The sequence below is a fragment of the Sus scrofa genome, chromosome 10, assembly GCF_054392235.1.
Source record: "Sus scrofa isolate SSC_HxYL_T2T_F1_AM1 chromosome 10, Sscrofa_HxYL_maternal_Yorkshire_Landrace_v2.0, whole genome shotgun sequence".
In the NCBI taxonomy this organism is placed as follows: Eukaryota; Metazoa; Chordata; class Mammalia; order Artiodactyla; family Suidae; genus Sus; species Sus scrofa.
In genome coordinates, this window is record NC_139392.1 from 79,898,377 (window position 1) to 79,913,416 (window position 15,040).

General features: G+C 36.8%; 1 protein-coding gene across 50 annotated transcripts in view; it reads right to left on the bottom strand.

Annotated features, from left to right (window-relative positions):
• The window catches only part of MLLT10 (MLLT10 histone lysine methyltransferase DOT1L cofactor), a 244,119-nt gene that overhangs the window by 148,998 nt on the left and 80,081 nt on the right, over window positions 1-15,040 (bottom strand). For 46 of the 50 annotated variants that reach the window (XM_084980343.1, XM_084980363.1, XM_084980336.1 and 43 more), the window contains one exon: window positions 7,060-7,169. In XM_084980343.1, the coding sequence (XP_084836469.1) occupies window positions 7,060-7,169 (110 nt within the window). Of the gene's footprint in view, window positions 1-6,807; window positions 6,965-7,059; window positions 7,170-15,040 lie in introns of all 50 variants that reach the window. The other 4 variants (XM_021064943.2, XM_084980353.1, XM_084980351.1 and 1 more) reach the window with 1 other exon arrangement.

A 15,040-nucleotide genomic window follows, 5' to 3' on the forward strand; every position in this document is an offset into this window, starting at 1 on the left:
CATGGCCACCCACTAAATAAAAGCTTACCAAAAGGAAAAATTCAGGATATGTACATCAAATGCCAACTACTCTCTATGGAAACTGGAGCTTTCTAAACTAAATGCTTTCTTAAGTCTAATGAACACAAGAAAAGTCCCCAAATCTCTATGTTGCCCCAATCTTCCCACTTCTCAAAGATTATTGAAAGGCAACTTAAAGGTAACATACACCATTCCAGTTTATTAACATGAGGTATATACGTCAGTGAAATGAGGAACTGATATGAAAGGTCAAAAAATAAAAACAAGAATCTGATGACAAATGCTACAGAAATTGGCCACTGTATATTTAATGACATGGAAAATTTAACAATATGAGTCAAAGTGAATTCTCTGCAACTCAACTGGATATGTTATACAGATGTTCTGGAAATTTTCCTTGTTTTAATCCCTAAATCTCCAAATGTCCCAGCCACACAAGATTATTTATTCTGTAAACTGCCTACCACTTTTCCTTTGCACATATTTCTCTAGTTTATGTTACCTTCTCTATCTAGAATTATTAGATTCTTTCTCAAACAGGTCAAATTCCACATTGCTGTGCAAAGCCCTTAGAATATCTTTGAGTGACTTATTCAATTCCTTGATAAAAATAATCCTTCCTTTTGGGAGTTCCCGTTGTGGCACAGTGGAAACGAATCCAACTAGGAACCATTAAGTTGCGTGTTCAATCCAGCCTTGCTCAGTAGGTTAAGGATCCAGCATTGCCGTGAGCTGTGGTGTAGGTCGAAGAGGCGGCTCAGATCTGGCATTGCTATGGCTCTGGTGTAGGCCAGCAGCTACAGCTCCGATTCCATTCTTAGCCTGGGAACCTCCATATGCCATGGGTGCGGCCTTAAAAAGACAAAATAATAATAATAATAATAATAATCCTTCCTTTCATTATCGTCCATAGTACTCCATTCAGTTTTTTTTTTATTATTATCATGTTCGCACACTGTAATTATACATTTATTACTTGACAGTCTAACAAAGTGCCAAATGGAGATAAATCCTATATTTTACGCATCTTTGAATTCCAAGTGTCCAACACAACGCTTGCTGCAAAGGAGGTCCATAGTAACTGCCCAACACATTAACCAATCGTCCCCCACATTATCCTTTACTATCACCAATAAAGGACTGATTTATTCCAAAATTCAGCAATTCATTTTTCTAAGTGTTCCTATCATTTCAGAATTACATGTCCCTTATTAGCCATACTGAACATTCATGAACAGAATATTAAGTTTTTAAGGTTAACTATACAGACCAACAATCGTAAAAAAAAAAAAAAAAATCAAGAATCATATATACCAACCACATATAAGGAAAACTACAAAGAGGAAAAAAAAATTTGATGGAGAGATACATTAAGTTTCTGGAAGGGGAAATTTAATACTGCAAAACGGTTAATTCTTCCCCCAAATAATATTTCACTATTATACCAGTAAAATCAAAATTGTATTCTATTAGTCCTAATTTTCATCTTAAAAAACAAATACATGAGAATATCTGTCCTACCATGTACCAAAATGTATTTAAAACCATAATAATTTAAAATAGTGTGGTATAAAAATAGACAGACACATTAATGGAACAGAAAAGTGTCAAGAATGCCCAAGAATTTAATGATTCAAATAGTATTTCCAATCACTCTGCAAGGAGTTCCCATTGTGGCTCAGAGGGTTATGGACCTGACATTTTGTCCGTCAGGAAGCGGGTTCAATCCCTGGCCTCAATGGGTTAAGGATATGGTGTTGCCATAAGCTACAACAGGGAAGGTCACAGATGCAGCTCAGATTCAATGTTGCTGTGGCTGTGGAGCAGCTCCAATTCAACCCCCAGCCTGGAAACTTCCATCTGCCGCAGGTGAGGCCATAAAAAGAAAAAAGGAAAAAAAAAAAATCACTGTGCAAAACATATATTATTCAATAATACTGTTGAAAAGTGGACTAAAACATGTGGGAGAGGAAAAGTTACACATACCTTACCATACTCTAAAATTAACTCTAAATGGATAAGATTTATATCCAAATAATTCATACTCCTGTACTCCTCTGAATACTTTAGTCTTAAAGCCATGAGGTGGGGGCAAAACATGGTATCCTCCTTCCTAGGATGGATGGCAGCCCAACTCAAGGCTCAGAGCCCCAGTAGGGTTGTCTCTCATGACCATGTTGTGGGTGGGGTGGAGGCAGTAGTGCCAAGAGGTGTCAGAACCTGAGCAAGGTGAGAAGACCAACCCTGGAGGGAGGAAGGGGTAGTGTCAAACTGAAGCTGGATGTCAAATCCCCAAAATAGTTAAAAAAAAAAAAAAAAAAAAGGCAGACATGTAGAGAAGCAGCAGCAACCTAAAGTGAGATGTGGAGCCTGAATGAGGTTAGGATGGCCTCTGTGTTAGGGGACAGCAGCAATAAAAGTTTGGTTGAGACTGGTCAAACAGATAAATATATTGAGGATAATGGGAGTCAGATTTCTCACTATCCAGCATCAGACTCCTAAACACTGGAAAGAAAAATTACAATAAACCTTATGTTGTTGGATTATGTTTAAGGAAATTACTAAGAAATTCTTTGACACAATGGAATACTACTCAGCCATAAAAAAGGATGACATAATGCCATTTGCAGCAACATGGATGGAACTAGAGAATCTCATACTGAGTGAAATGAGCCAGAAAAACAAAGACAAATACCATATGATATCACTTATAACTGGAATCTAATATCCAGCACAAATGAACATCTCAGAAAAGAAAATCATGGACTTGGAGAAGAGACTTGTGGTTGCCTGATGGGAGGGGGAGGGAGTGGGAGGGATCGGAAGCTTGGGCTTATCAGACACAACTTAGAATAGATTTACAAGGAGATCCTGCTGAATAGCATTGAGAACTATGTCTAGATACTCATGTTGCAACAGAAGAAAGGATGGGGGAAAAACTGTAATTGTAATGTATACATGTAAGGATAACCTGACCCCTTTGCTGTACAGTGGGAAAATAAAAAAATAAATAAAAATAAAAATAAAAAATAAAAAAAAAAGAAATTCTTTGGAGTTGACAGTTCTCTAAATAGAAAGATAGGCAATAAATACACGTATATATACATATAGATAGACAGATATAGAAATACACATAGATATCTGTGTATGTGTATATACATCCATGTATTACATTGGAATTATCCTTGTGAGGAGTTTCCGTCATGGCTCAGCAGAAACGACTGACTAGTACCCATGGGGACGCAGGTTCAATCCCTGGCCTTGCTCAGTGGGTTAAGGATCTGGCGTTGTCCTGAGCTGTGGTGCAGGTCGCAGACACAGCCCGATCTGGTGTTGCTGTGGCTGTGGCACAGGCCAGCGGCTACAGCTCTGATTCTACCCCTAGCCTGGAAACCTCCATATGCCATGGGTACAACCTTAAAAAAAAAATTATCCTTGTGACCTCACTGACTTCCAAGTATAGAGAAGAAATAGATGTGAATGTGTGTATCTCTCTGTATCCATACACACTGAGAGGGCCTGGAAGTAGCAACACGCCAATAACAATGAGCATACCTAGTGTCCACTTTGATTTCTAAATACCTTTCTCACCTAAAAGGAATCCAGGCTCCTTGGAGAAATGGCTATTCTAGGGCTAAGACAGGAATGATACAAGATGAAGCTGGGACATAATGTTTTGTCCAAAGTAAAGAAATATTCAAAGAGTGATAAAAACATCTCAAAAGACACAAGAACCAGCTTGAAGGCATCCAACTGGCCAAACCTGAGACAATATGAGCATAACAATAAGTGACAGTAATGAGGAATAACCATTAAACTAAAATAATAACACATTGGTCCATATTAGTCCATTATAACACATATGATTGGGGAGTGGAGAAAGCTTTTCCTTAAAGTAGACTGCCAACTAATGAGTGTAAAAGAAGGAATTAGAAAACCATCATTTGCCATCAATCATAGTAATAGATTAATTCAGCAAAGAAACAATAATGGATGCTAATATTAACAGGTAGCACAAGAAACAAGACATTTACATACAAAGCACTACTCTATAATATGCTTGTTGACTACAAAGGGAAAAAAGATTAACCTCCCAGTGGAGAAATCCTGCAGACACCACCTTAACCAAGTGATCAAGGAAAAACCACCAGTAATGAGAAAACTGAAATCATGTACCACATGATAGGATGCTATGAGAAGAACAAAGTATCACTTCTGCAGTATTCCTGCCCAAAATATATAATCTGAATTTAATCACGAAGAAACATTATAAAAACCAAAATAGAGGGACATTCTACAAATAATTGGCCTATAATATTCAGAAGTATCAAAGTTATTGAAGTCAGAGAAAGACTGAGCTACCATTTAAGATTTCAGCAGAGGGAGTTCCTGCTGGTGCAGTGGATTAAAAATCTGACTGCATCAGCGAGGGTCACTGTGGAGGTGTGGGTATGATCCTTGGCCTGGTACAGTGGGTTAAAGGGTCCAGTGTTTCTGTAGCTGCGGCATAGACTGCAGATGTGGCTCAGATTCATTCAATGGTCCAGGAACTTCCATATGCAGTAGGTGTGGCCATAGAATTTTTTAAAAATTTCAGGAGACTTAAGAGAGAAAATGCAATCTGTGATCTTTTTTGCTATTGAAAAACATTACTGAAAAAACATGAATGAAAATTAGGGAAACAGTGGTGAAGTATCTGGAGTAGAAAATAATAGTACATAAATGGTAATATCCTGATTTTGATGAGTATAGTCCGGTCATGTAGAAAAAAGTCCTTTTTTATAGGAAATACATACTAAAGCATTCAGGGGTGTCAGTGTTATCTTGATAAATTATTCTCATGGTTTAGAAGAGGAAGAGTTTGTACTATTAATGCAACTTTTTGTGAAAGTTTGAAATTAATTCAAAACTGAAAAAACAGTATTTTTAGAAATGAATTTTGAAAGTACCAAGAAAACAGTTATGCATTTATGTAGAGAAAGCTTTTTTTTTTTGCATGACAACGAAGGCAGAAACAGTAAGGAGTAGTTAAGTAAATTACATAAGAATTTTAAACCTCTGAACTAGAAAAAAAATAACCTGCTAGAATACCAACAATAAAAACCACAAAGACATAATGAACATTAAAAAGCAAACATTAAATTATGGGCAAAAGCATTCATAGGAAGTATATAAGAGAAAAGAATAGAATCTCCAAAATAGAAAAACACTCTAAAATAAAACAAAAACATTACAATATTAAAATGAACAAAGAGCTATTCAAGATCAATTAACAAATAAGAATAACCATTTAAAAAAACTTTAAGATATTTAACCTTACTAGTACTCAAAGAAAATCAAACACTGTAATATTTTTCACTAAAAAGAAAAGCCAAGATTGTTTTAACGGTAATAAACAGTGCACTTAACAGGATATAAGATTATCCACAATCTCACATACCAGTACTCTGATTATTAAATTAAAAATTGCATTCTAGGACAATTTCACACAATGTATTGAAGCTTCAAAAATGTTCATACCTTGTTACACAGAAATTCACCCAGTACATACATCTTTGGACACCAGATGAGGCCCTTCAACAATAAGGGGCTCCTTGAGTTCCCGATGTGGTGCAGTGGGTTAAGAATCCGACTGCAGTAGCTCAGGTCAATGTGGAGGTGCAGGTTCCATCTCCAGCCTGGTACAGTGGGTAAAGGATTTGGCACTGCCACAGCTCTGGCTCAGATTCAAACCCTGTCCTGGCAACTTTCATATGCTACAGGTGTGGCCATTAAAAAGGGGGAGGGGGTTCCTAAAATAAATTATATTTTATCAAAACTAGTAATACTTTGTATTAGATGCTAAATACCCACTAAAAATAATGGCAAAATATTAACTTATTGACACAAAAATATGTCAGGATTAATAAATTTCAAAACCAGAACAGTACAAGCAACATGATCCCAATTTTTTACCACTATATATGTAAAAATGCATACACAAAAATATAGGAGGATCTCAATGGGAAGATTTTGAATGATTTTTGTCTTGTGTTTTATATTCTCCATATTTTCCAATTTTTAGAATAAATATTAACAATCTATATTAGAAAATATTAAATATTTTGAAATTTTATAATTGGCGGCAATGACACTTTCTCCACAGAATAAATCAACATGTACTTTCTGTTAAATGGTAACACTATGTTTAAAGGCACAGCTAATATGCAAAAGAGAATGAAGCAATAATATAAATGTACTAAATCAAGAAAAAGATATAGGAAAAAAAGCAAATTTAACTAAGGTTTTTTTTATAAAGGTAACAACAAAAAATCCTCTCTTGGGGGAAAAAAACAATTTGAAGAGGTGAGATGAGCAAATACTCTAAGACAGGACTATTTTTTAAGACAGGATGTATATTCTCATAATGAATATTATACCAAATAATGATTAATTCAAATTTAATACAGCTTTAATGTCTGAAAGAACATAAAGGTTAGTAATTCTTAAAGAACGTCAGAGTTCCCGTCAAGACTCAGCGTTAACGAACCCAACTAGATACCCTGAAGACGCAAGTTCAATCCCTGGCCTCGCTCAGTGGATTAAAGATCCGGCACTGCCATGAGCTGTGGTATAGGTCACAGACACAGCAGATCCCACATTGCTGTGGCTGTAGTGTATGCCAGCAGCGGCAGCTCTGATTCGACCCTTAGCCTGGGAACTTGCATACGCCATGGGTGCTGCTCTAAAAAGACAAAAAAAAAAAAAAAAAAGTCTATAGAATTTAAATATTAGAATATTAAATACCTAGGTTAGTATAAAAACTTATATGGTTTTCTCTATGTATGTATGTTTTGTGCTCCTGTGACCTTAGTAACATATTTTAATACTTGTAGTTTAACATAGTAATTACACTTTTTCCAAATCGATGGAGGCCTGTTAATTTAAATTTTTTCATGAAGGCCTGTAATAAAACAAAAAAAAATAAATAAATTCCTTTACACTTTCCAATTTTAAAACAAAAATTGTATTCAAACATCGATAATATATCCACTGTACCTTATTATAACGATCATGCGGGACAGACTGTAAAACAATTGGTTCCATTGTAGAAACATTGGCAAACTGGACCTCTGGAATATACAGGGCACAAACGACATGAGCCCAACCTAAAAATAAACAAAAATAATGTCATTTTTCCAATTTCCAGTAAACTTTTTCAAAAATAACTTTCTGTGTACACCTGAAACAAATACAACCTTTTAAGTCAACTATACTCCAGTAAAATTTATTCTAAAAAACCCACTAACTTTCTGAAGAGATCCTTTAAATGCCTATTTAAGCAAATGTACTGCATAAACAAATCCTTGCTACTGACTGATAATCAAACCACTAGTGATAAGGAGTTCTCTTATGGCTCAGAAGCTTAAGGATCCAGTTTTGTCACTGCAGCAGCTTGGGTTGTTGCAGTGGCAGGGCTTTGATCCCTGGCCCGGGAACTTCTGCATGCCATGTGTGTGGCCAAAAAACAAAAGAAAACAAAAAAAAAAACCCACTACTGATAAAAGGCTCTTAATCATTTCTCCAGTTATTAAGTACAGTAACAAATAAAGGGAAAATTTTTAAATTCAGATGACGGCGCTGACGCTGAATTTTTATAAGAGAAAACTAAATTATTCAGATCAATAATTCCTCTGAGAACCACTATAAAGGTATGAAGTTTTACAGCATCACACCTAAAGTAAAAACTTTAAAACTTTAAATCTTAAATGTCAACATTAAACTTTTCACTATTATATTACTGTTGATATTTTAAATACTAATACTAATTGCTTTGCTATTTTAATTTCACTTAAAATAAATTAACAATTCATATTAAATGCTGTTTCTTTTAATATTCAAAATGTGACTAAAGGTATCAAAGAGATGATGTGATTGTACGGAATTGCTAGGCCAAAAACTGGAAAAGGATGAAAGTTCAGGGAGTTAAGTACAACTTTTGGCCACTTTGCTGCCCAGAGGACATTTGCCTATTTGAAAGAAAGCAGGTGAGATAGTGGATAGTGCTTTTGACAAGTTTAGAAGGCTGAAAGTGCAGGGATTTATGTCCACAGACAACTAAGGGAGAAGAGAACACCACTAGTAAACCCCTCACCCTCTTTCAGCTGTAACATTGCAGGACTGGCAAGCCAAAAATGACAACAAACTTAAAATACATAAGTCCTCCCCAGAGACTGCAGCTGGGCTCTGATCATCTTACACTCTGAAATTTGACTCATGTAATACTAAACTACAAGTGCCCCCAAACACCAGACAGAAACTAATATACACCCTCTCTAGAGAAAAACAATGTCATTCTGGCTACAAATACTTCCTACTTACTAGTTCATTATTATTTTCAGCACAATGAGAACTACCAAATACGAGAGAGCAATGACAACATGAATGAAACCATCAGAAACATGAAAATCAAAACGGATTTGTATTTTGGAGTTTTACACATACACATTTTTTAAAGTATGTTTATTATATTCAAATACACAAAACACAAAATTAAAAGTTTCTTGAAAGAACTAGAGTTCCTATTGTGGCTCAATGGTTAACGAACCCGACTAGTATCCATAAGGATATGCGTTCAATCCCTGGCCTGCTCAGTGGGTTAAGGATCCGGCGTTGCCGTGAGCTGTGGTGTAGGTCACAGACAGGGTTCAGATCCTGCATTGTGAGGGCTGTGGTTTAGGTCAGCAGCAATAGCTCCAATTCGACCCCTAGCTTAGGAACCTCCATATGCCAAAGGTGTGGCCCTAAAAAGACAAAAAGACAAAAAAAAAAAATCAGCCAATTTTTAAAAAAAAATTCTTAAAAGAACTGAAAATTCTAACACTAAGACCAAAATTACAAAAGGAAAACAAAATTTTTTTAAATAAATGGATGGACTAATATTGGCTTAGATATATAACCAAAAACAGAATTACAGGAACAACAAAAAAGGTCGGAAGAACATATTCAAAACATTAGCACAAAAGTATGAAAAAAAAAAGGACAGGAGACATAACATAATAACTAGGCCTAACGCACATATAATTAGAGTACTGGAAAAACACAAGAGAAAAGCACAAAAGCAATATTTGAAATGATGATAACTAAAAATTTCCAAAAACAGAAGAAAGATGGCAAGTCACAGACTGAAGAACCATAATAAATCCCAGGATAAATAAACATAAACCTGCAAATAGGCACATTGTAAAACTACAGAAAACCAAAAATAAAAATCTTGAAACAACCAAAAGGCAAGTTATCACCAAAAGAACTGGATAAATGGAGTCCCCACTCTAGTACAATGGGTTAGGAATCCAACTGCAGCGGCTCATGTCACTGTGGAGGCTTGGTTTCAATCCCTAGCCCAGTGCAGTGGGTTGATCCAGTGTTGCCAGACAAAGAGCAACAAAGATTGGGAAAGGAGCAAGTAGAAGTGATTTAAACAGTTTCAAGGTTTCTACATTTTGTGTGACGTGGTACACAGCAAATTAAATTTATTAGCATGCAACTTGTAATCCCTGCAGCAACCGCTACAAAAATAAATATTAATCCTTGCCTCTCTCTTCAGCAAGGGTGCTAGCAAAAAACTAGACAGTTGCATGTAAAACCAGAACATACCCTCACACCATGTACAAAAGTAAACTCAAAACGGCTTAAAGATTTCAATATAAGACAGATACCACTAAACTCCTAGAAAATTACATAGGCAAAACATTCTCTGACATAAACCATAAGAATGCCTTGCCTTAGTCAGCTTCCCAAGACAATAGAAATAAAAACATGACTAAACAAATGGAGCCTAATAAAACTTACAAGCTTTTGCACAGCAAAGCAAATAATAAAAAAAAAAAAATGATAAAAGCTACATAAGGGGTAAAAAAACAGCTGAAAACAGTGCAACTGACAAGGACTTTATCTCCAAAATATACAAACAACTCATACAACTCAACAACAAAAAAACAAACAGCCCAATCGAAAAAATGGGCAGGGAATTCCCATCATGGCACAGTGGAAATGAATTCGACTAGGAACCATGAGGTTTCAGGTTCAATCCCTGGCCTTACTCAGTGGGTTAAGGATCCAGCGTTGCTGTGAGCTGTGGTGTAAGTCGCAGACACGGCTCGGATCTGTCATTGCTGTGGCTGTGGTGTAGGCCAGCGGCAAAAACAGCTCCATTGGACCCCTAACCTGGGAACTTCCATATGCCACGGGTGTGGCCCTCAAAAGACAAAAAAAAAAAAAGAAATTGTCTGTTTGGAAGGCAATGCAAAAAAGAAAAAAGAAAAAAAAAAAGAGAAAAAGAAAAGAACAAATGGACAGAAAATCTAAAGAGACATTTCTCCAAAGAAAACATACAGATAGCCAGGAGGCATGTGAAAAAATGTTCAACATCAATAATTATTAGAGAAATACAAATCAAAACTACAATGAAGTACCACCTCACACAGTTCAGAATGGCCACCATTAATAAATCTACGAATAACAAATGATGGAGAGGGTATGGAGAAAAGGGAACCGTCCTTCACTGTTGGTGGGAATGACAACCGCTACAACCACAATGGAGAACAGTATGGAGGTACCTCTGAAAACTGAATATAGAACTACTATATGATCTAGTAATCCCACTTATGGGCATATATATCTGGATAAAACTATAATTCAAAAAGATACATGCACCCCTTTGTTCACTGCAGCACTATTCACAACAGCCAAGACATGGAAACAACCTAAAAGTCCAATGACAGATGAATGGATTAAGAAAATGTGGTACATACATGGAATGAAATATACTACTCAGCCATAAAAAAGAACAAAATCATGCCATTTGCAGCAACATGGATGCAACTAAAGATTCTCATACTAATGAAGCAAGTCAGAAAGAGAGACAAATACCATATAATATCACTTATATGTGGAATCTAAATTATGACACAAATGAACCTATCTACAGAACAGAAACAGACTCAGAGACATAGAGAACAGACTGTGGTTGCCAAGGGGAAGAGGAGAAGGAGTGGGATGGACTGGGAGTTTGGAGTTAGTAGATACAAACTATTACATTCATAATGGATGGGCAATGAAGTCCTACTGTACAGCACAGGACACTGTGTCCAATCTCTTGGAACATGATGGAGATGGGATGATATGAGACAAAGAATGTGTATATGTACGTGTGTGTGTGTGTGTATGACTGGGACACTTTACTGTACAGCAAAAATTGACACAACATTGTAAATCAACTACACTTTAATTAAAAAAAAATGTAAACAACAAAAATAGTCTAACACAGAAAAAGCAGTCCAAAAGGTAATTTAATACAATTACGTTTAAATGCACTATTAATTGCATTATTAAACTGATTAAAATGCAGAGCTAAAAATATTCATATAATCAAAATAAGGAAGGAAAGAGGGAACAGAAGAAGAATAAAATAAGAGAGAAAAATCAAGGTTAAGAAGGAATAGTAGGAGACTGGTCAAGACGGAATAACAAGGACCAAATTTAGCCTCCTGCATGAAACAATGCATACCAACGCCTCCAAAAAAAAAAAAATGGAGAAAATAACTTAAGACAATGGTTCTAAAGACACTGGATATCAGCTACGGAAGGACAGCAATCACGAAGACATAAGATACAAATAAGGTGAGCCTCAGTGTGGCCCAGTTTAATATCCTGAGAGATCTTCCAGGCCAAGACTCAGAAAGAGACACTGAGGCCAAGCCCTTACACTCTAAAAGTTACAGAGATCTGGTGAGACCAAAAAAACTAAAACTGACAAAACAAAGTACCAGAAATGAAAGCGCTTCAGAAAAAGAGAGGGGAGTTCCTGTTGCAGCACAGTGGAAACAAATCCGACTAGGAACCATGAGGTTGCAGGTTCGATCCCTGGCCTCGTCCATTGGGTTAAGGATCCGGCGTTGCCATGAGCTGTGGTGTAGGTCACAGACGCAGCTCAGATCCTGCGTTGCTGTGGCCCTGGCGTAGGCCGGTGGCTACAGCTCGGATTAGACCCCTAGCCTGGAAACCTCCACATGCTGAGGGTGCAGCCCTCAAAAGACAAAAAAAAAAAAAAAAAAAAAGGAAAGAAAGAAAGAAAAAGAGAGAGAGATGGGAACAGCACCACTTGAGTATTAAGCAGAGAACATGTGAGTAGAGAAATTACCTGAGGTTGGAAAAAAAAAAAAAAACCCATCCAGAAAGATTAGAGGCAACACTAGCCAGCTGGCACAAAGGGCCAAGAACAGTGCCTATTCCCCAAGCTGGAATGGAATAATTCAGAACTCACAGGGCATTCATTGGATAAAAGACCCATAAAGCTCTTGCCTCAGTAGTGGGAATAAGTACCCCTAGACTAAGCACTGCTCTGGATTCACCTAATAAATTATAAGAGCAGGACTTGAGAGGATCAAACTGTTTCAACGAACGTAACTGTATTTCAGAACAAAACTCAAGACTTTCAGGATCCAAAAAATCCAGATTTATGTTAGCAAAAATGGGGGAGTAGGCAGTTCCAAGGGCACATTCCACCACAGAAAGATCAAAAAGTCAAGCAGGACCTATCAGAACCAATTTTTTTTGAGGACTCTGGAAAAGAGAGTGAAAGGTTTGCAACAACCAAACAAATACTAAGCCAGAAAAAATGGTAGGGAAGCTTTGGGAATTTTTACTTTCCCTTGACCCACACCACCCTGGATTTAGCAGAGGTCTTGAAGATAGCACCAAGCAATCTCAATGAAGAATCTTGGCTCCTGGTTTGAGACGGAGCAGAGCAGATTTTATTTGCAAAGAATTGTGTTTCTCTGTTCTAAAGTATCTGTAGGTTATTGTAGAACTACCACAACATACATATTCTTTTGACAAGCTCAAAAACTTAGGGCAGCTAAGTGTTGAGTATTCCTGTAAGGCAGACAAAACCCCACAGATGTCCGGGGCAAAAGATCATGGTACATGCATATAATCTAATACACAAGAGCCTAAAGTGAAAAGCTAGGAGCAAGTTTTTCTAGGAAAATGGGGCACTCAAAAGTGTCTGTGCTGGAGTTTGTATCATGGCGCATCAGGTTAAGAATCCAACTGCAGTGGCTCAGGTCACTGCAGAGTTGCAGGTTAAATCCCCATCCCAGCATAGTGGGTGAAAGGATCCAATGTTGCCACAGGCGTGGCTCAGATTCAATTCAATTCTTGGCCTGGGAACTTCGATACGCCATGGGTGTGGCCAGAAAAAAAGAAAAAGAGGAAGAGCCAGAGAGAATATTTTAAGAAATACTGGATAAAAAGTTTCCAATTAGATAAAGATATGAATCATCAAGAAACCACAAGAAGAATAAACACAAAGAGATCCACACAGAGATAACGTGATCACTTTTAAAACCTAAAGAATCTTTAAAGAATTAAGAGAAAAGTAATCTATCACATACAAGGAATCCTCTATTAGAGTAAACCACAATCTCAGCAACATTGATAGACCTAGAAATTATCATACTTAATGAAGTGAGTCAGTGAGACACAAACATATGCTATCACTTATATGTGGAATCTTAAAAAAAAAAAAAGGATATAAATGAACTTATTTGCAAAATAGAAACAGACTTACAGACTTTGAAAAAACCTGGTTACTAAAAGGGATGTGCAGGGCGGGGGGGGGGGGGGTCGGGTGAGGGTGGGGAATGGACTGCGGGTGTGGGATTGGCATATGCACACTGAGGTATATGGAATAACTGGCCAACAGGAACCTGCTGTATAGCGCAGGGAACACTGTCCACTATTCTGTGATAATCTATGTGGGAAAAGAATCTGAAAAAGAAGAGATGTGTATACATGTATAACTAAATCACTGCTGTACAGCAGAAATTATCCCAACATTGGAAATCAACTATATACTTCAATAGAACTTAAAAAAACAAAGGATTAAACTGTAGATTCCTCATCAAATTCAAGAGGGGGCATTAGGGTGTATACAATGATATCTTTAAATTTCTGAAAGAAAAACACTTATCACCCAAGAATTCCAAATCAAGCAAAGGTATCCTATCCTTCAAATATGGAAAAAGACAGACATTACAATGAAACAAAAGGTGAGGGAATATGTTGCTAAGAGACCTGCCCTACAAGAAACAGGATAGAGAGTCTTTGAGGCTAACATGAACAAACACTAGACAGTAACTAAAAGCCACAAAGACCCCCCAAAAGAAATTAAACTCCAGTAAAGGTTAACTATAGGTAAAAATTAACTCCTCTTTATCTTTCCTACATGGTTGAAAGACAAATGTATGAAAAAATAATTACAGACCTCTGTTTAATGGGCATGTGATACGTATACAGACATACATTTTCATAAAAACAACATAAAAGTAGAGGAATGTAGATGCATAGGAACAAAATTTTTGTGACCACTGAAGCTAAGTTGGTATCAATTCAAAGTTATTAAAATTTAGGATGTTACTATAACTGTATTCCTCATGGAAACCAGCAAGGAAAAACAGCTGGCCCTTGATCAACACAGGTTTGAACTACACAGGTCGAATTATACACAGTTTTTCCATAGTAAATATTATGGTGCTACATGATCTACAGTTGGTTGAATCTGTGAATGTGGAACCTCAGATACAGAGGAATCATGTATATACAGAGGGCCAACTATACGTTATACTTGGGTATTTTGACTAAAAGGTGGTCAGTGCCCCTAAGCACATGTTATACCTTAAAGGTATACAGAAAAAGGAAGGGAATCCAAAGGGCACAACACCAAAAAAGTCTATTTAAGAAAAAAGAAGCGGTACTGGAAAAACTGAAAAACAAAAAGGGCATAAAACATACAGAAAACAGTACAAAAGGCATAAGTTCTTATTAGTAACTACTTTAAATGGAAATGTGTTCAACTATCCAATCAAAAGCAGAGAGGAGTCACCATTGTGGCTCTGTGGTAAACAAACTAGTATCCATAAGGATGCAGGTTTGATCCCTGGCCCTGCTCAGTGGGTTAAGGATCTGGCATTGCCAT